The following is a 26,811-nucleotide window of genomic DNA, read 5'->3' as shown; positions in this document are numbered from 1 at the left end:
ATAAGTAAAAATTGTTTTCGGAAATTTAATAAAAATTATTATAACTATTGTACTACACATGTTGTTTAATTGTGCTGCACAATGCAGACATACGTTGTTTGTAAATAGTTTGATTTATTGCGCGTTTAGGTTTTTCAATTATCTAAAGTACTTTCACAATATAAGGCCCGCATATGTTTTGTTGCAGAATCAGAATAACCTTCACTTATTGTCCTTATGATTCAATGGAAAGCAAATTGCGGGTCTAAATAACTTTTGAGCGTACACAGCACTTCTGAAATGATGTGAACAGTTTTCATTCTATTTTCTTTACATTTAAGATAAATGTTATTTTGATCAATAAGTATAAATAAACAGAGCCCATTCGGGATGGCTACAACGCCATCGCCTGTTTCATTCATCGTATAAAAAGAGGTGTTGGAGGACAGCACGTTGGCTTTTCAGAGTTTCTGGCATTTATCTATTCTACTGTTTGTAAAGTATAAGCAAATATACATAAATATATTGTTCATATTAATTAGTAGAGTATAGACATTGCTTATATTAAGTATCGGTGTCCTTTACATTGACCCCACTCACTACATGCCCATTAATCCACACATTCCCGAGATTTTTACCCGTGAACTTAGTCATAGGCATGGTAGTAGAATAAAATGGTTTAGTTTGTGTATAATGAAGCGATTAAATTCAAATACACCATATCCATGAAGTAAAGATGTTTTAGACACTTTTTTTCGTCATCAGTGATGCACACACTCCTGGGTAATTCGCCTTTCAACATATTTTTAAGTGTACGGGGATCAGGGAAACATATATGATTCAGCTCTATATTTGTTTAATTTAAATAATGTAACAAGTTTGAAATAGAGTAATATAGCAGTGGCATTTGCATTTACATGAATTTGAAAATTCTTTTTAAGATTGTGGCCTCTTGTCGGTGCCAAACGCAGCGACACATGCGCCGAAAGGAAACTCTTTCGGGTCATACGCGTTGGTATCCTGCAACGCTGGGTATACAATTGTGGGGCCAACTATTGCTATATGTCAGAGTGACGGAAACTGGAGTGCGTCACCAACCTGTGTTAAAATAAGTATGTTTATTTTGGTCAATGTGGCGTACAATATATATGAACTTGTTTGTTATATTTTATTGTTTGATTTTCAATATTATCGTTGATGATTATGAGTCTGTAAATTAATTGAGGGTTAGATTCGATTTATGTACCGCAGACTTCAATGTCTGTATTAATTAAATATAAAATCGTGGTCAAAGGTCAAATATATGGCTTCAAAGCGGCGCAGAAGGGGGCATTGTGTTTCTGACAAACACACATCTTATTGTTAATTTATAAAATCTGTAAGTTATGCTTACAACTCGGTTAAAACGATGCTAAACTCTTTCCGACATTTCGTCTAATAGCAAAATGAATTGTCCTTTTAGATTGTAGTGATCCCTCGCCTCTGAACGGCGATGTAAACGTGACCAATTTCGAGTTTGCGACAGTTGTCAACGTGAGTTGTTCTGATGGATATACAGTTGTTGGCACGGCTGAGATTACATGTGGCAGTGATGGAACATGGACCGACAATCCTGTCTGTGACCCTTTAGGTACGTTATGACTGCATATGTTTTACCTTTAATTTGGCCCATTTTCTGAACCGATTATTTTCATGTTCTTTGTCTCGCTGAAATGTTACGTCAATGGATCGCCGATTATGTTCTCACTTTGTCGCCTGTACGTTATTGTAATGCTTACATGGATGGTTATGATGTAAGAATACACATATTTTATAGATTGTGGGAACGTTTACTTGGCAAACGGCGTTGCAGTCTACAATAAGACAACATATGGATCTCAGTTGATGTATAGGTGCAATACAGGATATAGTCTAAATGGAAGCGTCACAGCACACTGTACGCCTAGTGGATGGAATGGTTCTGCAGAATGCAACATAAGAGGTAGGTTATTCATTATATTTTGGAGTTGTTGCCAGCTTTAATCATTTATATGTTCATTGTGCGAAATAAATGAGAGATATGATATTAACAATAGTGTGTGTTTAAAACAGTTATAAAACTTAACGCTTGCATGCTTGTGGAATCAATTTCCACCGAATTGCATATAGGTGTTTTTTGGTGACATCCCATTTACATACACAAATATTGCTTGTTACTTTCACATTAGAGCAAATGTTATGTTGCCGATGTGTTGTTTCTTTTCAGACTGCGGGGAAAAACTTGTATCCAATGGCTATGCAGAATCGCCGAGTGGCACTAAATATGGAGCTGTGGCCATTGTGATTTGTCATACGGGATATGAGGTCGGGGGAGATACGTTAATAACATGTCGAGAAAATGGCACCTGGGGTGGTGAAGCTCTTTGTAATATCACATGTACGTGCAATTATTTATATTCTTCATGAAGAAAATACATATTTATCGTTAGACAGACATACATCTCGTACATAGTCACATTCCATGTAATTTTCATGGTAAAATAATATTTGATGTGACAATTAATGTCGTTTTACATATGAAAACATGTTTTTATTAGCTTTGTTTTCTTAATTTGTTGTGTTTTTGAAAATAGAGTTATTATGTGTATGTAATGCTAGAAATAATAGGATTATATGAATTAACTATATATTTAATAACTTATTCGAATATTTTAGACTGTAAAAATCCAACACCAGTAAACGGTAATTCGAATACAACGACTTTCGAGTATGGTTCTGTGGTGGAAGTGAACTGTGTCGCCGGCTATAACATCACAGGTCCATCAGTTATCACGTGTGAAGAATATGGCAAGTGGTCCGACAATCCAACATGTGCTCCGTCCGGTATGTTTCCGTTTATATTGTTTTAAGTGTACCAGATGTCATATGTTAAATGCTGCTAAACTTAATTTGGGAGCTATACTATTGTAAGAACCATATTCACTATTTTGTTTAAAATGGAGTTTTAGTTATTGATAAGGAATGCAATGTTTTATTCGGGTATTCGATTTATTTACCGGGTTAAAGCACGCCCACTTTCTTTATATTGTTGTTTAGTTCATTTTTTTATAACGGTATTAAGTTTTGTGAAATAAATTTGACCATATTATGAATTTTTAAATAATTTTGTCTTGTTATTGGGTAAATGAATGACACTTTATGAATATGAGTTAATCGCATCATTGTGTACTACTTGTGAACATTATTCAAGTACGTGGATTGTTGCTTTGTCAATGTAAAAAAGTATATTAATTTTTACTACATTGATTATTTGATTTGATGTTTCATTGCTATTTTTACTGTAATGAACTGTGTAATTTATTATAAATGTGATATTTTATGCAATGAATAAATACGACTATTTAATATCATAGTCATGGCCTTAAGTGTGCTATTCAATAAACATAATAGATACGTAAACAAAACGGTTTTCATGTTTTGTTGTTGTTGTTGCGTGATAACGTGACATTTAAGTGTGGTATAACCCGTTTTTTATTAAGACGCACCGAACCTTATCATGCGTATTTATATTTCTAGACTGTGGAAACCCGACACCCATAAACGGTATCGCATCATACACAGATACAACTTTGGGTGCAGTAGCATTGCTATCCTGCAGTGTCGGATATGTTCATAGCGGACAGTCGGCGATCGAATGCTTAACGACCGGAAAATGGAACGGCAATGCTTTATGTACTATACAAGGTTTGTATAATAAGACAATACATTTAAACGTTATGTAAAACCTATATATTTTTCAAATGCATGTATATGGCAATAATCGCACACTTCTAATACAATTAAGAATAATGTTTGGACAACCAAAGAATAATTCTTTTAATTTCTGAAAAAAAAGGTTCATTTATTATTTTGTTTTTATATCTTTTGGAGTACCACATTCACCAATGAAATTGATTGCGACGCTGTTGTAGAAATCAGGATTGGCAATGTAAATACTCCTTATACTTATTTTAAAGATTGTGGCGTCTTGTCGGTGCCAAACGCAGCGACGCATGCGCCGAAAGGAAACTCTTTCGGGTCATACGCGTTGATGTCCTGCAACGCTGGGTATACAATTGTGGGGCCAACTATTGCCATATGTCAGAGTTACGGAAACTGGAGTGCGTCACCCATCTGCGTTAAAATAAGTATGTATATTATGGTCGATGTGGCATGCAATATATAAGAACGTGTTTGTTATATTCTTGTGTTTGATTTTCAATATTAACGTTGATGATTATGATTCTGTTAATTAATTGAGGGTTACATTCGATTTATGTACCGCAGACTTCAATGTCTGTATTAATAAAATACAAAATCGTGTGTGTATGTTTTTATGCCCCCGACGGAGGGCATATAGTGATCGGACCGTCCGTCCGTCTGTCCGTCTGTCCGTCCGTCCGTCCGTCTGTCCGTCTGTCCTTCCGTCACACTTTGCGTTTAGGTTTCACGTTTAGATTTCGAAAAATGCAGATAACTTCTATGTCGATTCAGATAGCAACTTGATATTTGGCATGTATGTGTATCTCATGAAGCTGCACATTTTGAGTGGTGAAAGGTCAAGGTCATCTTTCAAGGTCAAAGGTCAAATATATGGCTTCAAAGCGGCGTAGGAGGGGGCATTGTGTTTCTGACAAACACATCTCTTGTTGTTAATTTTATAGTATCTGTAAGTTATGCTTACATCTCGGTTAAAACGCTGCCTAACTCTTTCCGACATTTCGTCTAATAGCAAAAAGAATTGTCCTTTTAGATTGTAGTGATCCATCGCCTCTGAACGGCGATGTAAACGTGACCACCTTCGAGTTTGGGACAGTGGCCAACGTGAGTTGTTCTGATGGTTATACAATTGTTGGCACGGCTGAGATTACATGTGGCAGTGATGGAACATGGACCGACAATCCTGTCTGTGACCCTTTAGGTACGTTCTGTCTGCATATGCTTTACCTTTAGTTTAAACCATTTTCTGAACCAATTATTTTTATGTTCTTTGTCTCGCTGAAATGTTACGTCAATGGATCGCCGATTATGTTCTCACTTTGTCGCCTGTACGTTATTGTAATGCTTACATGGATGGTTATGATGTAAGAATACACATATTTAATAGATTGTGGGAACGTTTACTTGGCAAACGGCGTTGCAGTCTACAATAAGACAACATATGGATCTCAGTTGATGTATAGGTGCAATACAGGATATAGTCTAAATGGAAGCGTCACAGCACACTGTACGCCTAGTGGATGGAATGGTTCTGCAGAATGCAACATAAGAGGTAGGTTATTCATTATATTTTAGAGTTGTTGCCAGCTTTAATCATTTATATGTTCATTGTGCGAAATAAATGAGTGATATGATATTAACAATAGTGTGTGTTTAACACAGTTATAAAACATAACGCTTGCATGCTTGTGGAATCAATTTCCACCGAATTGCATATAGTTGTTATACGCCCGTCTATGACGGGACGTATTATGGTATACCCCGCGTCCGTCTGTCCGTCCGTCTGTCCGTCCGTCTGTCCGTCCGTCTGTCCGTCCGTCTGTCCGTCCGTCCGTCCGTCCGTCCGTCTGTTAATGTCGTACGCTACGTCAAATATCCTTTGACAGATTTTCTTCAAATTTTAACACAATCTTAATATTGATAAACCCTGATCCCCTTTCGTTTTTGACGGAATTCTGAATTGTCGTTCCAGAGTTATGGGACTTTGTTCGTCAAAATTTCGTGATTTCATTGAATGTCCTACTGTAGCTCAAATATCCTTCGATGGATTTTTTTCAAATTTCAACACAATCTTAATATTGATAAACCCTGATCCCCTTTCGTTTTTGACGGAATTCTGAATTGTCGTTCCAGAGTTATGGGACTTTGTTCGTCAAAATTTCGTGATTTCATTGAATGTCCTACCGTAGCTCAAATATCCTTCGATGGATTTTTTTCAAATTTTAACACAATCTTAATATTCATAAACCCTGATCCCCTTTCATTTTTGACGGAATTCTGAATTGTCGTTCCAGAGTTATGCGACTTTGTTCGTCAAAATTTCGTGATTTCATTAAATAAACTGAAGTACAAAAATGATTCAAAGGGTTATTTATTACCTTACTACTTCATTGGCGAACGACGGGCGTATCATGCGCTCATGGCGCAGCAGTTTATTTTTTGGTGACATCCCATTTACGTACACAAATATTGCTTGTTACTTTCACATTAGAGCAAATGTTATGTTGCCGATGTGTTGTTTCTTTTCAGACTGCGGGGAAAAACTTGTATCCAATGGCTATGCAGAATCGCCGAGTGGCACTAAATATGGAGCTGTGGCCATTGTGATTTGTCATACGGGATATGAGGTCGGGGGAGATACGTTAATAACATGTCGAGAAAATGGCACCTGGAGTGATGAAGCTCTTTGTAATATCACATGTACGTGCAATTATTTATATTCTTCATGAAGAAAATACATATTTATCGTTAGACAGACATACATCTCGTACATAGTCACATTCCATGTAATTTTCATGGTAAAATAATATTTTATGTGACAATTAATGTCGTTTTACATATGAAAACATGTTTTTATTAGCAGTGTTTTCTTAATTTGTTGTGTTTTTGAAAATAGAGTTATTATGTGTAAGTAATGCTAGAAATAATAGGATTATATGAATTAACTATATATTTAATAACTTATTCGAATATTTTAGACTGTAAAAATCCAACACCAGTAAACGGTAATTCGAATACAACGACTTTCGAGTATGGTTCTGTAGTGGAAGTGAACTGTGTTTCCGGCTATAACATCACAGGTCCATCAGTTATCACGTGTGAAGAATATGGCAAGTGGTCCGACAATCCAACATGTGATCCGTCAGGTATGTTTCCGTTTATATTTTTTTAAGTGTACCAGATGTTATATGTTAAATGCTGCTAAACTTGATTTGGGAGCTATACTATTGCAAGAACCATATTCACTATTTTGTTTAAAATGGAGTTTTAGTTATTGATAAGGAATGCAATGTTTTATTCGGGTATTCGATTTATTTACCGGGTTAAAGCACGCCCACTTTCTTTATATTGTTGTTTAGTTCATTTTTATAACGGTATTAAGTTTTGTGAAATAAATATGACAATATTATGAAGTTTTAAATTATTTTGTCTTGTTATTGAGTAAATGAATGACACTTTATAAATATGAGTTAATCGCATCATTGTGTACTACTTGTGAACATTATTCAAGAACGTGGATTGTTGCTTTGTCAATGTAAAAAAGTATATTAATTTTTAATGTATTGATTATTTGATTTTATGTTTCATTGCTATTTGTACTGTAATGAAGTGTGTAATTTATTATAAATGTGATATTTTATAAATCGGACTATTTAATATCATAGTCATGGCCTTAAGTGTGCTATTCAATAAACATTATAGATATGTAAACAAAACGGTTTTCTTGTTTTGTTGTTGTTGTTGCGTGATAACGTGACACTTAAGTGAGGTATAACCCGTTTTTTTATTAAGACGCACCGAACCTTATCATGCGTATTTATATTTCTAGACTGTGGAAACCCGACACCCATAAACGGTATCGCATCATACACAGATACAACTTTGGGTGCAGTAGCATTGCTATCCTGCAGTGTCGGATATGTTCATAGCGGACAGTCGGCGATCGAATGCTTAAATACCGGAGAATGGAACGGCAGTGCTTTATGTACTATACAAGGTTTGTATAATAAAACAATACATTTAAACGTTATGTAAAACATTTATATTTTTCAAATGCATGTATATGGCAATAATCACGCACTTCTAATACAATTAAGAATAATGTTTGGACAACCAAAGAATAATTCTTTTAATTTCTGAAAAAAAAAGTTCATTTATTATTTTGTTTTTATATCTTTTGGAGTACCACATTCACCAATGAAATTGATTGCGACGCTGTTGTAGAAATCAGGATTGACAATGTAAATACTCCTTATACTTATTTTAAAGATTGTGGCGTCTTGTCGGTGCCAAACGCAGCGACGCATGCGCCGAAAGGAAACTCTTTCGGGTCATACGCGTTGATGTCCTGCAACGCTGGGTATACAATTGTGGGGCCAACTATTGCTATATGTCAGAGTGACGGAAACTGGAGTGCGTCACCAACCTGTGTTAAAATAAGTATGTTTATTTTGGTCAATGTGGCGTACAATATATATGAACTTGTTTGTTATATTTTATTGTTTGATTTTCAATATTATCGTTGATGATTATGAGTCTGTAAATTAATTGAGGGTTAGATTCGATTTATGTACCGCAGACTTCAATGTCTGTATTAATTAAATATAAAATCGTGGTCAAAGGTCAAATATATGGCTTCAAAGCGGCGCAGAAGGGGGCATTGTGTTTCTGACAAACACACATCTTATTGTTAATTTATAAAATCTGTAAGTTATGCTTACAACTCGGTTAAAACGATGCTAAACTCTTTCCGACATTTCGTCTAATAGCAAAATGAATTGTCCTTTTAGATTGTAGTGATCCCTCGCCTCTGAACGGCGATGTAAACGTGACCAATTTCGAGTTTGCGACAGTTGTCAACGTGAGTTGTTCTGATGGATATACAGTTGTTGGCACGGCTGAGATTACATGTGGCAGTGATGGAACATGGACCGACAATCCTGTCTGTGACCCTTTAGGTACGTTATGACTGCATATGTTTTACCTTTAATTTGGCCCATTTTCTGAACCGATTATTTTCATGTTCTTTGTCTCGCTGAAATGTTACGTCAATGGATCGCCGATTATGTTCTCACTTTGTCGCCTGTACGTTATTGTAATGCTTACATGGATGGTTATGATGTAAGAATACACATATTTTATAGATTGTGGGAACGTTTACTTGGCAAACGGCGTTGCAGTCTACAATAAGACAACATATGGATCTCAGTTGATGTATAGGTGCAATACAGGATATAGTCTAAATGGAAGCGTCACAGCACACTGTACGCCTAGTGGATGGAATGGTTCTGCAGAATGCAACATAAGAGGTAGGTTATTCATTATATTTTGGAGTTGTTGCCAGCTTTAATCATTTATATGTTCATTGTGCGAAATAAATGAGAGATATGATATTAACAATAGTGTGTGTTTAAAACAGTTATAAAACTTAACGCTTGCATGCTTGTGGAATCAATTTCCACCGAATTGCATATAGGTGTTTTTTGGTGACATCCCATTTACATACACAAATATTGCTTGTTACTTTCACATTAGAGCAAATGTTATGTTGCCGATGTGTTGTTTCTTTTCAGACTGCGGGGAAAAACTTGTATCCAATGGGTATGCAGAATCGCCGAGTGGCACTAAATATGGAGCTGTGGCCATTGTGATTTGTCATACGGGATATGAGGTCGGGGGAGATACGTTAATAACATGTCGAGAAAATGGCACCTGGGGTGGTGAAGCTCTTTGTAATATCACATGTACGTGCAATTATTTATATTCTTCATGAAGAAAATACATATTTATCGTTAGACAGACATACATCTCGTACATAGTCACATTCCATGTAATTTTCATGGTAAAATAATATTTGATGTGACAATTAATGTCGTTTTACATATGAAAACATGTTTTTATTAGCTTTGTTTTCTTAATTTGTTGTGTTTTTGAAAATAGAGTTATTATGTGTATGTAATGCTAGAAATAATAGGATTATATGAATTAACTATATATTTAATAACTTATTCGAATATTTTAGACTGTAAAAATCCATCACCAGTAAACGGTAATTCGAATACAACGACTTTCGAGTATGGTTCTGTGGTGGAAGTGAACTGTGTCGCCGGCTATAACATCACAGGTCCATCAGTTATCACGTGTGAAGAATATGGCAAGTGGTCCGACAATCCAACATGTGCTCCGTCCGGTATGTTTCCGTTTATATTGTTTTAAGTGTACCAGATGTCATATGTTAAATGCTGCTAAACTTAATTTGGGAGCTATACTATTGTAAGAACCATATTCACTATTTTGTTTAAAATGGAGTTTTAGTTATTGATAAGGAATGCAATGTTTTATTCGGGTATTCGATTTATTTACCGGGTTAAAGCACGCCCACTTTCTTTATATTGTTGTTTAGTTCATTTTTTTATAACGGTATTAAGTTTTGTGAAATAAATTTGACCATATTATGAATTTTTAAATAATTTTGTCTTGTTATTGGGTAAATGAATGACACTTTATGAATATGAGTTAATCGCATCATTGTGTACTACTTGTGAACATTATTCAAGTACGTGGATTGTTGCTTTGTCAATGTAAAAAAGTATATTAATTTTTACTACATTGATTATTTGATTTGATGTTTCATTGCTATTTTTACTGTAATGAACTGTGTAATTTATTATAAATGTGATATTTTATGCAATGAATAAATACGACTATTTAATATCATAGTCATGGCCTTAAGTGTGCTATTCAATAAACATAATAGATACGTAAACAAAACGGTTTTCATGTTTTGTTGTTGTTGTTGCGTGATAACGTGACATTTAAGTGTGGTATAACCCGTTTTTTATTAAGACGCACCGAACCTTATCATGCGTATTTATATTTCTAGACTGTGGAAACCCGACACCCATAAACGGTATCGCATCATACACAGATACAACTTTGGGTGCAGTAGCATTGCTATCCTGCAGTGTCGGATATGTTCATAGCGGACAGTCGGCGATCGAATGCTTAACGACCGGAAAATGGAACGGCAATGCTTTATGTACTATACAAGGTTTGTATAATAAGACAATACATTTAAACGTTATGTAAAACCTATATATTTTTCAAATGCATGTATATGGCAATAATCGCACACTTCTAATACAATTAAGAATAATGTTTGGACAACCAAAGAATAATTCTTTTAATTTCTGAAATAAAGGTTCATTTATTATTTTGTTTTTATATCTTTTGGAGTACCACATTCACCAATGAAATTGATTGCGACGCTGTTGTAGAAATCAGGATTGGCAATGTAAATACTCCTTATACTTATTTAAAAGATTGTGGCGTCTTGTCGGTGCCAAACGCAGCGACGCATGCGCCGAAAGGAAACTCTTTCGGGTCATACGCGTTGATGTCCTGCAACGCTGGGTATACAATTGTGGGGCCAACTATTGCCATATGTCAGAGTTACGGAAACTGGAGTGCGTCACCCATCTGCGTTAAAATAAGTATGTATATTATGGTCGATGTGGCATGCAATATATAAGAACGTGTTTCTTATATTCTTGTGTTTGATTTTCAATATTAACGTTGATGATTATGATTCTGTTAATTAATTGAGGGTTACATTCGATTTATGTACCGCAGACTTCAATGTCTGTATTAATAAAATACAAAATCGTGTGTGTATGTTTTTATGCCCCCGACGGAGGGCATATAGTGATCGGACCGTCTGTCCGTCTGTCCGTCCGTCCGTCCGTCTGTCCGTCTGTCCTTCCGTCACACTTTGCGTTTAGGTTTCACGTTTAGATTTCGAAAAATGCAGATAACTTCTATGTCGATTCAGATAGCAACTTGATATTTGGCATGTATGTGTATCTCATGAAGCTGCACATTTTGAGTGGTGAAAGGTCAAGGTCATCTTTCAAGGTCAAAGGTCAAATATATGGCTTCAAAGCGGCGTAGGAGGGGGCATTGTGTTTCTGACAAACACATCTCTTGTTGTTAATTTTATAGTATCTGTAAGTTATGCTTACATCTCGGTTAAAACGCTGCCTAACTCTTTCCGACATTTCGTCTAATAGCAAAAAGAATTGTCCTTTTAGATTGTAGTGATCCATCGCCTCTGAACGGCGATGTAAACGTGACCACCTTCGAGTTTGGGACAGTGGCCAACGTGAGTTGTTCTGATGGTTATACAATTGTTGGCACGGCTGAGATTACATGTGGCAGTGATGGAACATGGACCGACAATCCTGTCTGTGACCCTTTAGGTACGTTCTGTCTGCATATGCTTTACCTTTAGTTTAAACCATTTTCTGAACCAATTATTTTTATGTTCTTTGTCTCGCTGAAATGTTACGTCAATGGATCGCCGATTATGTTCTCACTTTGTCGCCTGTACGTTATTGTAATGCTTACATGGATGGTTATGATGTAAGAATACACATATTTAATAGATTGTGGGAACGTTTACTTGGCAAACGGCGTTGCAGTCTACAATAAGACAACATATGGATCTCAGTTGATGTATAGGTGCAATACAGGATATAGTCTAAATGGAAGCGTCACAGCACACTGTACGCCTAGTGGATGGAATGGTTCTGCAGAATGCAACATAAGAGGTAGGTTATTCATTATATTTTAGAGTTGTTGCCAGCTTTAATCATTTATATGTTCATTGTGCGAAATAAATGAGTGATATGATATTAACAATAGTGTGTGTTTAACACAGTTATAAAACATAACGCTTGCATGCTTGTGGAATCAATTTCCACCGAATTGCATATAGTTGTTTTTTGGTGACATCCCATTTACGTACACAAATATTGCTTGTTACTTTCACATTAGAGCAAATGTTATGTTGCCGATGTGTTGTTTCTTTTCAGACTGCGGGGAAAAACTTGTATCCAATGGCTATGCAGAATCGCCGAGTGGCACTAAATATGGAGCTGTGGCCATTGTGATTTGTCATACGGGATATGAGGTCGGGGGAGATACGTTAATAACATGTCGAGAAAATGGCACCTGGAGTGATGAAGCTCTTTGTAATATCACATGTACGTGCAATTATTTATATTCTTCATGAAGAAAATACATATTTATCGTTAGACAGACATACATCTCGTACATAGTCACATTCCATGTAATTTTCATGGTAAAATAATATTTTATGTGACAATTAATGTCGTTTTACATATGAAAACATGTTTTTATTAGCAGTGTTTTCTTAATTTGTTGTGTTTTTGAAAATAGAGTTATTATGTGTAAGTAATGCTAGAAATAATAGGATTATATGAATTAACTATATATTTAATAACTTATTCGAATATTTTAGACTGTAAAAATCCAACACCAGTAAACGGTAATTCGAATACAACGACTTTCGAGTATGGTTCTGTAGTGGAAGTGAACTGTGTTTCCGGCTATAACATCACAGGTCCATCAGTTATCACGTGTGAAGAATATGGCAAGTGGTCCGACAATCCAACATGTGATCCGTCAGGTATGTTTCCGTTTATATTTTTTTAAGTGTACCAGATGTTATATGTTAAATGCTGCTAAACTTGATTTGGGAGCTATACTATTGCAAGAACCATATTCACTATTTTGTTTAAAATGGAGTTTTAGTTATTGATAAGGAATGCAATGTTTTATTCGGGTATTCGATTTATTTACCGGGTTAAAGCACGCCCACTTTCTTTATATTGTTGTTTAGTTCATTTTTATAACGGTATTAAGTTTTGTGAAATAAATATGACAATATTATGAAGTTTTAAATTATTTTGTCTTGTTATTGAGTAAATGAATGACACTTTATAAATATGAGTTAATCGCATCATTGTGTACTACTTGTGAACATTATTCAAGAACGTGGATTGTTGCTTTGTCAATGTAAAAAAGTATATTAATTTTTAATGTATTGATTATTTGATTTTATGTTTCATTGCTATTTGTACTGTAATGAAGTGTGTAATTTATTATAAATGTGATATTTTATAAATCGGACTATTTAATATCATAGTCATGGCCTTAAGTGTGCTATTCAATAAACATTATAGATATGTAAACAAAACGGTTTTCTTGTTTTGTTGTTGTTGTTGCGTGATAACGTGACACTTAAGTGAGGTATAACCCGTTTTTTTATTAAGACGCACCGAACCTTATCATGCGTATTTATATTTCTAGACTGTGGAAACCCGACACCCATAAACGGTATCGCATCATACACAGATACAACTTTGGGTGCAGTAGCATTGCTATCCTGCAGTGTCGGATATGTTCATAGCGGACAGTCGGCGATCGAATGCTTAAATACCGGAGAATGGAACGGCAGTGCTTTATGTACTATACAAGGTTTGTATAATAAAACAATACATTTAAACGTTATGTAAAACATTTATATTTTTCAAATGCATGTATATGGCAATAATCACGCACTTCTAATACAATTAAGAATAATGTTTGGACAACCAAAGAATAATTCTTTTAATTTCTGAAAAAAAAAGTTCATTTATTATTTTGTTTTTATATCTTTTGGAGTACCACATTCACCAATGAAATTGATTGCGACGCTGTTGTAGAAATCAGGATTGACAATGTAAATACTCCTTATACTTATTTTAAAGATTGTGGCGTCTTGTCGGTGCCAAACGCAGCGACGCATGCGCCGAAAGGAAACTCTTTCGGGTCATACGCGTTGATGTCCTGCAACGCTGGGTATACAATTGTGGGGCCAACTATTGCCATATGCGAGAGTTTCGGAAACTGGAGTGCGTCACCCACCTGCGTTAAAATAAGTATGTATATTATGGTCAATGTGGCATGCAATATATACGAACTTGTTTGTTATATTCTTGTGTTTGATTTTCAATATTAACGTTGATGATTATGAGTCTGTTAATTAATTGAGGGTTACATTCGATTTATGTACCGCAGACTTCAATGTCTGTATTAATTAAATATAAAATCGTGTGTGTATGTTTTTATGCCCCCGAAGGAGGGCATATAGTGATCGGACCGTCCGTCCGTCTGACCGTCTGTCCGTCCGTCTGTCCGTCTGTCCTTCCGTCACACTTTGCGTTTAGGTTTTGCGTTTAGATTTAAAAAAAATGCTGATAACTTCTATGTCGATTCAGATAGCAACTTGATATTTGGCATGTATGTGTATCTCATGAAGCTGCACATTTTGAGTGGTGAAAGGTCAAGGTCATCTTTCAAGGTCAAAGGTCAAATATATGGCTTTAAAGCGGCGTAGGAGGGGGCATTGTGTTTCTGACAAACACATCTCTTGTTGTTAATTTTATAGTATCTGTAAGTTATGCTTACATCTCGGCTAAAACGCTGCCTAACTCTTTCCGACATTTCGTCTAATAGCAAAAAGAATTGTCCTTTTAGATTGTAGTGATCCATCGCCTCTGAACGGCGATGTAAACGTGACCACCTTCGAGTTTGGGACAGTGGCCAACGTGAGTTGTTCTGATGGTTATACAATTGTTGGCACGGCTGAGATTACATGTGGCAGTGATGGAACATGGACCGACAATCCTGTCTGTGACCCTTTAGGTACGTTCTGTCTGCATATGCTTTACCTTTAGTTTAAACCATTTTTGAACCAATTATTTTTATGTTATTTGTCTCGCTGAAATGTTACGTCAATGGATCGCCGATTATGTTCTCACTTTGTCGCCTGTACGTTATTGCAATGCTTACATGGATGGTTATGATGTAAGAATACACATATTTAATAGATTGTGGGAACGTTTACTTGGCAAACGGCGTTGCAGTCTACAATAAGACAACATATGGATCTCAGTTGATGTATAGGTGCAATACAGGATATAGTCTAAATGGAAGCGTCACAGCACACTGTACGCCTAGTGGATGGAATGGTTCTGCAGAATGCAACATAAGAGGTAGGTTATTCATTATATTTTGGAGTTTTTGCCAGCTTTAATCATTTATATGTTCATTGTGCGAAATAAATGAGAGATATGATATTAACAATAGTGTGTGTTTAACACAGTTATAAAACATAACACTTGCATGCTTGTGGAATCAATTTCCACCGAATTGCATATAATTGTTTGTTGGTGACATCCCATTTACGTACACAAATATTGCTTGTTACTTTCACATTAGAGCAAATGTTATGTTGCCGATGTGTTGTTTCTTTTCAGACTGCGGGGAAAAACTTGTATCCAATGGCTATGCAGAATCGCCGAGTGGCACTAAATATGGAGCTGTGGCCATTGTGATTTGTCATACGGGATATGAGGTCGGGGGAGATACGTTAATAACATGTCGAGAAAATGGCACCTGGAGTGATGAAGCTCTTTGTAATATCACATGTACGTGCAATTATTTATATTCTTCATGAAGAAAATACATATTTATCGTTAGACAGACATACATCTCGTACATAGTCACATTCCATGTAATTTTCATGGTAAAATAATATTTTATGTGACAATTAATGTCGTTTTACATATGAAAACATGTTTTTATTAGCAGTGTTTTCTTAATTTGTTGTGTTTTTGAAAATAGAGTTATTATGTGTAAGGAATGCTAGAAATAATAGGATTATATGAATTAACTACTAGTATATATTTAATAACTTATTCGAATATTTTAGACTGTAAAGATCCAAAACCAGTAAACGGTAATTCGAATACAACGACTTTCGAGTATGGTTCTGTAGTGGAAGTGAACTGTGTTTCCGGCTATAGCATCACAGGTCCATCAGTTATCACGTGTGAAGAATATGGCAAGTGGTCCGACAATCCAACATGTGATCCGTCAGGTATGTTTCCGTTTATATTTTTTTAAGTGTACCAGATGTTATATGTTAAATGCTGCTTAACTTGATTTGGGAGCTATACTATTGTAAGAACCATATTCACTATTTTGTTTAAAATGGAGTTTTAGTTATTGATAAGGAATGCAATGTTTTATTCGGGTATTCGATTTATTTACCGGGTTAAAGCACGCCCACTTTCTTTATATTGTTGTTTAGTTCATTTTTATAACGGTATTAAGTTTTGTGAAATAAATATAACCATATTATGAAGTTTTAAATAATTTTGTCTTGTTATTGAGTAAATGAATGACATTTTATAAATATGAGTTAATCGCATCATTGTGTACTACTTGTGAACATTATTCAAGAACGTGGATTGTTGCTTTGTCAATGTAAAAAAGTATATTAATTGTTAATGTATTGATTATTTGATTTTATGTTTCATTGCTAATTTGTACTGTAATGAAGTGTGTAATTTATTATAAATGTGATATTTTATGCAATGAATAAATAGGACTATTTAATATCATAGTCATGGCCTTAAGTGTGCTATTCAATAAACATTATAGATATGTAAACAAAACGGTTTTCTTGTTTTGTTGTTGTTGTTGCGTGATAACGTGACACTTAAGTGAGGTATAACCCGTTTTTTTATTAAGACGCACCGAACCTTATCATGCGTATTTATATTTCTAGACTGTGGAAACCCGACACCCATAAACGGTATCGCATCATACACAGATACAACTTTGGGTGCAGTAGCATTGCTATCCTGCAAGTGTCGGATATGTTCATAGCGGACAGTCGGCGATCGAATGCTTAAATACCGGAGAATGGAACGGCAGTGCTTTATGTACTATACAAGGTTTGTATAATAAGACAATACATTTAAACGTTATGTAAAACATTTATATTTTTCAAATGCATGTATATGGCAATAATCACGCACTTCTAATACAATTAAGAATAATGTTTGGGCAACCAAAGAATAATTCTATTAATTCCTGAAAAAAAAGTTCATTTATAATTTTGTTTTTATATCTTTTGGAGTACCACATTCACCAATGAAATTGATTGCGACGCTGTTGTAGAAATCAGGATTGACAATGTAAATACTCCTTATACTTATTTTAAAGATTGTGGCGTCTTGTCGGTGCCAAACGCAGCGACGCATGCGCCGAAAGGAAACTCTTTCGGGTCATACGCGTTGATGTCCTGCAACGCTGGGTATACAATTGTGGGGCCAACTATTGCCATATGCGAGAGTTACGGAAACTGGAGTGCGTCACCCACCTGCGTTAAAATAAGTATGTATATTATGGTCATTGTGGCATGCAATATATACGAACTTGTTTGTTATATTCTTGTGTTTGATTTTCAATATTAACGTTGATGATTATGAGTCTGTTAATTAATTGAGGGTTACATTCGATTTATGTACCGCAGACTTCAATGTCTGTATTAATTAAATATAAAATCGTGTGTGTATGTTTTTATGCCCCCGAAGGAGGGCATATAGTGATCGGACCGTCCGTCCGTCTGACCGTCTGTCCGTCCGTCTGTCCGTCTGTCCTTCCGTCACACTTTGCGTTTAGGATTTGCGTTTAGATTTCAAAAAATGCTGATAACTTCTATGTCGATTCAGATAGCAACTTGATATTTGGCATGTATGTGTATCTCATGAAGCTGCACATTTTGAGTGGTGAAAGGTCAAGGTCATCTTTCAAGGTCAAAGGTCAAATATATGGCTTCAAAGCGGCGTAGGAGGGGGCATTGTGTTTCTGACAAACACATCTCTTGTTGTTAATTTTATAGTATCTGTAAGTTATGCTTACATCTCGGTTAAAACGCTGCCTAACTCTTTCCGACATTTCGTCTAATAGCAAAAAGAATTGTCCTTTTAGATTGTAGTGATCCATCGCCTCTGAACGGCGATGTAAACGTGACCACCTTCGAGTTTGGGACAGTGGCCAACGTGAGTTGTTCTGATGGTTATACAATTGTTGGCACGGCTGAGATTACATGTGGCAGTGATGGAAGATGGACCGACAATCCTGTCTGTGACCCTTTAGGTACGTTCTGTCTGCATATGCTTTACCTTTAGTTTAAACCATTTTCTGAACCAATTATTTTTATGTTCTTTGTCTCGCTGAAATGTTACGTCAATGGATCGCCGATTATGTTCTCACTTTGTCGCCTGTACGTTATTGTAATGCTTACATGGATGGTTATGATGTAAGAATACACATATTTAATAGATTGTGGGAACGTTTACTTGGCAAACGGCGTTGCAGTCTACAATAAGACAACATATGGATCTCAGTTGATGTATAGGTGCAATACAGGATATAGTCTAAATGGAAGCGTCACAGCACACTGTACGCCTAGTGGATGGAATGGTTCTGCAGAATGCAACATAAGAGGTAGGTTATTCATTATATTTTGGAGTTGTTGCCAGCTTTAATCATTTATATGTTCATTGTGCGAAATAAATGAGAGATATGATATTAACAATAGTGTGTGTTTAACACAGTTATAAAACATAACGCTTGCATGCTTGTGGAATCAATTTCCACCGAATTGCATATAGTTGTTTTTTGGTGACATCCCATTTACGTACACAAATATTGCTTGTTACTTTCACATTAGAGCAAATGTTATGTTGCCGATGTGTTGTTTCTTTTCAGACTGCGGGGAAAAACTTGTATCCAATGGCTATGCAGAATCGCCGAGTGGCACTAAATATGGAGCTGTGGCCATTGTGATTTGTCATACGGGATATGAGGTCGGGGGAGATACGTTAATAACATGTCGAGAAAATGGCACCTGGAGTGATGAAGCTCTTTGTAATATCACATGTACGTGCAATTATTTATATTCTTCATGAAGAAAATACATATTTATCGTTAGACAGACATACATCTCGTACATAGTCACATTCCATGTAATTTTCATGGTAAAATAATATTTTATGTGACAATTAATGTCGTTTTACATATGAAAACATGTTTTTATTAGCAGTGTTTTATTAATTTGTTGTGTTTTTGAAAATAGAGTTATTATGTGTAAGTAATGCTAGAAATAATAGGATTATATGAATTAACTACTAGTATATATTTAATAACTTATTCGAATATTTTAGACTGTAAAGATCCAAAACCAGTAAACGGTAATTCGAATACAACGACTTTCGAGTATGGTTCTGTAGTGGAAGTGAACTGTGTTTCCGGCTATAACATCACAGGTCCATCAGTTATCACGTGTGAAGAATATGGCAAGTGGTCCGACAATCCAACATGTGATCCGTCAGGTATGTTTCCGTTTATATTTTTTTAAGTGTACCAGATGTTATATGTTAAATGCTGCTAAACTTGATTTGGGAGCTATACTATTGTAAGAACCATATTCACTATTTTGTTTAAAATGGAGTTTTAGTTATTGATAAGGAATGCAATGTTTTATTCGGGTATTCGATTTATTTACCGGGTTAAAGCACGCCCACTTTCTTTATATTGTTGTTTAGTTCATTTTTATAACGGTATTAAGTTTTGTGAAATAAATATGACCATATTATGAAGTTTTAAATAATTTTGTCTTGTTATTGAGTAAATGAATGACACTTTATAAATATGAGTTAATCGCATCATTGTGTACTACTTGTGAACATTATTCAAGAACGTGGATTGTTGCTTTGTCAATGTAAAAAAGTATATTAATTGTTAATGTATTGATTATTTGATTTTATGTTTCATTGCTATTTGTACTGTAATGAAGTGTGTAATTTATTATAAATGTGATATTTTATGCAATGAATAAATAGGACTATTTAATATCATAGTCATGGCCTTAAGTGTGCTATTCAATAAACATTATAGATATGTAAACAAAACGGTTTTCTTGTTTTGTTGTTGTTGTTGCGTGATAACGTGACACTTAAGTGAGGTATAACCCGTTTTTTTATTAAGACGCACCGAACCTTATCATGCGTATTTATATTTCTAGACTGTGGAAACCCGACACCCATAAACGGTATCGCATCATACACAGATACAACTTTGGGTGCAGTAGCATTGCTATCCTGCAGTGTCGGATATGTTCATAGCGGACAGTCGGCGATCGAATGCTTAACGACCGGAGAATGGAACGGCAGTGCTTTATGTACTATACAAGGTTTGTATAATAAGACAATACATTTAAACGTTATGTAAAACATTTATATTTTTCAAATGCATGTATATGGCAATAATCACGCACTTCTAATACAATTAAGAATAATGTTTGGACAACCAAAGAATAATTCTTTTAATTTCTGAAAAAAAAGTTCATTTATTATTTTGTTTTTATATCTTTTGGAGTACCACATTCACCAATGAAATTGATTGCGACGCTGTTGTAGAAATCAGGATTGACAATGTAAATACTCCTTATACTTATTTTAAAGATTGTGGCGTCTTGTCGGTGCCAAACGCAGCGACGCATGCGCCGAAAGGAAACTCTTTCGGGTCATACGCGTTGATGTCCTGCAACGCTGGGTATACAATTGTGGGGCCAACTATTGCCATATGCGAGAGTTACGGAAACTGGAGTGCGTCACCCACCTGCGTTAAAATAAGTATGTATATTATGGTCAATGTGGCATGCAATATATACGAACTTGTTTGTTATATTCTTGTGTTTGATTTTCAATATTAACGTTGATGATTATGAGTCTGTTAATTAATTGAGGGTTACATTCGATTTATGTACCGCAGACTTCAATGTCTGTATTAATTAAATATAAAATCGTGTGTGTATGTTTTTATGCCCCCGAAGGAGGGCATATAGTGATCGGACCGTCCGTCCGTCTGACCATCTGTCCGTCCGTCTGTCCGTCTGTCCTTCCGTCACACTTTGCGTTTAGGTTTTGCGTTTAGATTTCAAAAAAATGCTGATAACTTCTATGTCGATTCAGATAGCAACTTGATATTTGGCATGTATGTGTATCTCATGAAGCTGCACATTTTGAGTGGTGAAAGGTCAAGGTCATCTTTCAAGGTCAAAGGTCAAATATATGGCTTCAAAGCGGCGTAGGAGGGGGCATTGTGTTTCTGACAAACACATCTCTTGTTGTTAATTTTATAGTATCTGTAAGTTATGCTTACATCTCGGTTAAAACGCTGCCTAACTCTTTCCGACATTTCGTCTAATAGCAAAAAGAATTGTCCTTTTAGATTGTAGTGATCCATCGCCTCTGAACGGCGATGTAAACGTGACCACCTTCGAGTTTGGGACAGTGGCCAACGTGAGTTGTTCTGATGGTTATACAATTGTTGGCACGGCTGAGATTACATGTGGCAGTGATGGAACATGGACCGACAATCCTGTCTGTGACCCTTTAGGTACGTTCTGTCTGCATATGCTTTACCTTTAGTTTAAACCATTTTCTGAACCAATTATTTTTATGTTCTTTGTCTCGCTGAAATGTTACGTCAATGGATCGCCGATTATGTTCTCACTTTGTCGCCTGTACGTTATTGTAATGCTTACATGGATGGTTATGATGTAAGAATACACATATTTAATAGATTGTGGGAACGTTTACTTGGCAAACGGCGTTGCAGTCTACAATAAGACAACATATGGATCTCAGTTGATGTATAGGTGCAATACAGGATATAGTCTAAATGGAAGCGTCACAGCACACTGTACGCCTAGTGGATGGAATGGTTCTGCAGAATGCAACATAAGAGGTAGGTTATTCATTATATTTTGGAGTTGTTGCCAGCTTTAATCATTTATATGTTCATTGTGCGAAATAAATGAGAGATATGATATTAACAATAGTGTGTGTTTAACACAGTTATAAAACATAACGCTTGCATGCTTGTGGAATCAATTTCCACCGAATTGCATATAGTTGTTTTTTGGTGACATCCCATTTACGTACACAAATATTGCTTGTTACTTTCACATTAGAGCAAATGTTATGTTGCCGATGTGTTGTTTCTTTTCAGACTGCGGGGAAAAACTTGTATCCAATGGCTATGCAGAATCGCCGAGTGGCACTAAATATGGAGCTGTGGCCATTGTGATTTGTCATACGGGATATGAGGTCGGGGGAGATACGTTAATAACATGTCGAGAAAATGGCACCTGGAGTGATGAAGCTCTTTGTAATATCACATGTACGTGCAATTATTTATATTCTTCATGAAGAAAATACATATTTATCGTTAGACAGACATACATCTCGTACATAGTCACATTCCATGTAATTTTCATGGTAAAATAATATTTTATGTGACAATTAATGTCGTTTTACATATGAAAACATGTTTTTATTAGCAGTGTTTTATTAATTTGTTGTGTTTTTGAAAATAGAGTTATTATGTGTAAGGAATGCTAGAAATAATAGGATTATATGAATTAACTACTAGTATATATTTAATAACTTATTCGAATATTTTAGACTGTAAAGATCCAAAACCAGTAAACGGTAATTCGAATACAACGACTTTCGAGTATGGTTCTGTAGTGGAAGTGAACTGTGTTTCCGGCTATAACATCACAGGTCCATCAGTTATCACGTGTGAAGAATATGGCAAGTGGTCCGACAATCCAACATGTGATCCGTCAGGTATGTTTCCGTTTATATTTTTTTAAGTGTACCAGATGTTATATGTTAAATGCTGCTAAACTTGATTTGGGAGCTATACTATTGTAAGAACCATATTCACTATTTTGTTTAAAATGGAGTTTTAGTTATTGATAAGGAATGCAATGTTTTATTCGGGTATTCGATTTATTTACCGGGTTAAAGCACTCCCACTTTCTTTATATTGTTGTTTAGTTCATTTTTATAACGGTATTAAGTTTTGTGAAATAAATATAACCATATTATGAAGTTTTAAATAATTTTGTCTTGTTATTGAGTAAATGAATGACATTTTATAAATATGAGTTAATCGCATCATTGTGTACTACTTGTGAACATTATTCAAGAACGTTGATTGTTGCTTTGTCAATGTAAAAAAGTATATTAATTGTTAATGTATTGATTATTTGATTTTATGTTTCATTGCTATTTGTACTGTAATGAAGTGTGTAATTTATTATAAATGTGATATTTTATGCAATGAATAAATAGGACTATTTAATATCATAGTCATGGCCTTAAGTGTGCTATTCAATAAACATTATAGATATGTAAACAAAACGGTTTTCTTGTTTTGTTGTTGTTGTTGCGTGATAACGTGACACTTAAGTGAGGTATAACCCGTTTTTTTATTAAGACGCACCGAACCTTATCATGCGTATTTATATTTCTAGACTGTGGAAACCCGACACCCATAAACGGTATCGCATCATACACAGATACAACTTTGGGTGCAGTAGCATTGCTATCCTGCAGTGTCGGATATGTTCATAGCGGACAGTCGGCGATCGAATGCTTAAATACCGGAGAATGGAACGGCAGTGCTTTATGTACTATACAAGGTTTGTATAATAAGACAATACATTTAAACGTTATGTAAAACATTTATATTTTTCAAATGCATGTATATGGCAATAATCACGCACTTCTAATACAATTAAGAATAATGTTTGGACAACCAAAGAATAATTCTTTTAATTTCTGAAAAAAAAGTTCATTTATTATTTTGTTTTTATATCTTTTGGAGTACCACATTCACCAATGAAATTGATTGCGACGCTGTTGTAGAAATCAGGATTGACAATGTAAATACTCCTTATACTTATTTTAAAGATTGTGGCGTCTTGTCGGTGCCAAACGCAGCGACGCATGCGCCGAAAGGAAACTCTTTCGGGTCATACGCGTTGATGTCCTGCAACGCTGGGTATAGCAATTGTGGGGCCAACTATTGCCATATGCGAGAGTTACGGAAACTGGAGTGCGTCACCCACCTGCGTTAAAATAAGTATGTATATTATGGTCATGTGGCATGCAATATATACGAACTTGTTTGTTATATTCTTGTGTTTGATTTTCAATATTAACGTTGATGATTATGAGTCTGTTAATTAATTGAGGGTTACATTCGATTTATGTACCGCAGACTTCAATGTCTGTATTAATTAAATATAAAATCGTGTGTGTATGTTTTTATGCCCCCGAAGGAGGGCATATAGTGATCGGACCGTCCGTCCGTCTGACCAGTCTGTCCGTCCGTCTGTCCGTCTGTCCTTCCGTCACACTTTGCGTTTAGGATTTGCGTTTAGATTTCAAAAAATGCTGATAACTTCTATGTCGATTCAGATAGCAACTTGATATTTGGCATGTATGTGTATCTCATGAAGCTGCACATTTTGAGTGGTGAAAGGTCAAGGTCATCTTTCAAGGTCAAAGGTCAAATATATGGCTTCAAAGCGGCGTAGGAGGGGGCATTGTGTTTCTGACAAACACATCTCTTGTTGTTAATTTTATAGTATCTGTAAGTTATGCTTACATCTCGGTTAAAACGCTGCCTAACTCTTTCCGACATTTCGTCTAATAGCAAAAAGAATTGTCCTTTTAGATTGTAGTGATCCATCGCCTCTGAACGGCGATGTAAACGTGACCACCTTCGAGTTTGGGACAGTGGCCAACGTGAGTTGTTCTGATGGTTATACAATTGTTGGCACGGCTGAGATTACATGTGGCAGTGATGGAACATGGACCGACAATCCTGTCTGTGACCCTTTAGGTACGTTCTGTCTGCATATGCTTTACCTTTAGTTTAAACATTTTCTGAACCAATTATTTTTATGTTCTTTGTCTCGCTGAAATGTTACGTCAATGGATCGCCGATTATGTTCTCACTTTGTCGCCTGTACGTTATTGTAATGCTTACATGGATGGTTATGATGTAAGAATACACATATTTAATAGATTGTGGGAACGTTTACTTGGCAAACGGCGTTGCAGTCTACAATAAGACAACATATGGATCTCAGTTGATGTATAGGTGCAATACAGGATATAGTCTAAATGGAAGCGTCACAGCACACTGTACGCCTAGTGGATGGAATGGTTCTGCAGAATGCAACATAAGAGGTAGGTTATTCATTATATTTTGGAGTTGTTGCCAGCTTTAATCATTTATATGTTCATTGTGCGAAATAAATGAGAGATATGATATTAACAATAGTGTGTGTTTAACACAGTTATAAAACATAACGCTTGCATGCTTGTGGAATCAATTTCCACCGAATTGCATATAGTTGTTTTTTGGTGACATCCCATTTACGTACACAAATATTGCTTGTTACTTTCACATTAGAGCAAATGTTATGTTGCCGATGTGTTGTTTCTTTTCAGACTGCGGGGAAAAACTTGTATCCAATGGCTATGCAGAATCGCCGAGTGGCACTAAATATGGAGCTGTGGCCATTGTGATTTGTCATACGGGATATGAGGTCGGGGGAGATACGTTAATAACATGTCGAGAAAATGGCACCTGGAGTGATGAAGCTCTTTGTAATATCACATGTACGTGCAATTATTTATATTCTTCATGAAGAAAATACATATTTATCGTTAGACAGACATACATCTCGTACATAGTCACATTCCATGTAATTTTCATGGTAAAATAATATTTTATGTGACAATTAATGTCGTTTTACATATGAAAACATGTTTTTATTAGCAGTGTTTTATTAATTTGTTGTGTTTTTGAAAATAGAGTTATTATGTGTAAGGAATGCTAGAAATAATAGGATTATATGAATTAACTACTAGTATATATTTAATAACTTATTCGAATATTTTAGACTGTAAAGATCCAAAACCAGTAAACGGTAATTCGAATACAACGACTTTCGAGTATGGTTCTGTAGTGGAAGTGAACTGTGTTTCCGGCTATAACATCACAGGTCCATCAGTTATCACGTGTGAAGAATATGGCAAGTGGTCCGACAATCCAACATGTGATCCGTCAGGTATGTTTCCGTTTATATTTTTTTAAGTGTACCAGATGTTATATGTTAAATGCTGCTAAACTTGATTTGGGAGCTATACTATTGTAAGAACCATATTCACTATTTTGTTTAAAATGGAGTTTTAGTTATTGATAAGGAATGCAATGTTTTATTCGGGTATTCGATTTATTTACCGGGTTAAAGCACTCCCACTTTCTTTATATTGTTGTTTAGTTCATTTTTATAACGGTATTAAGTTTTGTGAAATAAATATAACCATATTATGAAGTTTTAAATAATTTTGTCTTGTTATTGAGTAAATGAATGACATTTTATAAATATGAGTTAATCGCATCATTGTGTACTACTTGTGAACATTATTCAAGAACGTTGATTGTTGCTTTGTCAAT

At 35.4% G+C, this 26,811-nt stretch overlaps 2 protein-coding genes across 2 annotated transcripts in view; one reads left to right on the top strand and one right to left on the bottom strand.

The window, feature by feature from the left end:
- LOC127850240 (uncharacterized) overlaps window positions 1-26,811 on the bottom strand; it is a 155,941-nt gene that overhangs the window by 51,302 nt on the left and 77,828 nt on the right. The window lies entirely within an intron of this gene.
- The window catches only part of LOC127849664 (sushi, von Willebrand factor type A, EGF and pentraxin domain-containing protein 1-like), a 46,634-nt gene that overhangs the window by 7,548 nt on the left and 12,275 nt on the right, over window positions 1-26,811 (top strand). The window contains exons 8-29 of the mRNA XM_052382412.1: window positions 1,442-1,609; window positions 2,225-2,395; window positions 2,674-2,841; window positions 4,751-4,918; window positions 6,247-6,417; window positions 6,696-6,863; window positions 8,508-8,578; window positions 9,291-9,318; window positions 11,808-11,975; window positions 12,591-12,761; window positions 13,040-13,207; window positions 15,100-15,267; window positions 15,882-16,052; window positions 16,337-16,504; window positions 19,189-19,359; window positions 19,746-19,811; window positions 21,712-21,879; window positions 22,495-22,665; window positions 23,052-23,117; window positions 25,018-25,185; window positions 25,800-25,970; window positions 26,357-26,422. Coding sequence (XP_052238372.1) covers window positions 1,442-1,609; window positions 2,225-2,395; window positions 2,674-2,841; window positions 4,751-4,918; window positions 6,247-6,417; window positions 6,696-6,863; window positions 8,508-8,578; window positions 9,291-9,318; window positions 11,808-11,975; window positions 12,591-12,761; window positions 13,040-13,207; window positions 15,100-15,267; window positions 15,882-16,052; window positions 16,337-16,504; window positions 19,189-19,359; window positions 19,746-19,811; window positions 21,712-21,879; window positions 22,495-22,665; window positions 23,052-23,117; window positions 25,018-25,185; window positions 25,800-25,970; window positions 26,357-26,422 — 3,174 coding nt within the window. The remainder of the gene's footprint in view (window positions 1-1,441; window positions 1,610-2,224; window positions 2,396-2,673; window positions 2,842-4,750; window positions 4,919-6,246; window positions 6,418-6,695; window positions 6,864-8,507; window positions 8,579-9,290; window positions 9,319-11,807; window positions 11,976-12,590; window positions 12,762-13,039; window positions 13,208-15,099; window positions 15,268-15,881; window positions 16,053-16,336; window positions 16,505-19,188; window positions 19,360-19,745; window positions 19,812-21,711; window positions 21,880-22,494; window positions 22,666-23,051; window positions 23,118-25,017; window positions 25,186-25,799; window positions 25,971-26,356; window positions 26,423-26,811) is intronic.

The sequence above is a fragment of the Dreissena polymorpha genome, chromosome 11, assembly GCF_020536995.1.
Source record: "Dreissena polymorpha isolate Duluth1 chromosome 11, UMN_Dpol_1.0, whole genome shotgun sequence".
Taxonomy (NCBI): Eukaryota; Metazoa; Mollusca; class Bivalvia; order Myida; family Dreissenidae; genus Dreissena; species Dreissena polymorpha.
The sequence above is the reverse complement of the archived record's forward strand: the minus strand, read 5'-3'. Positions and strand labels throughout refer to the sequence as shown.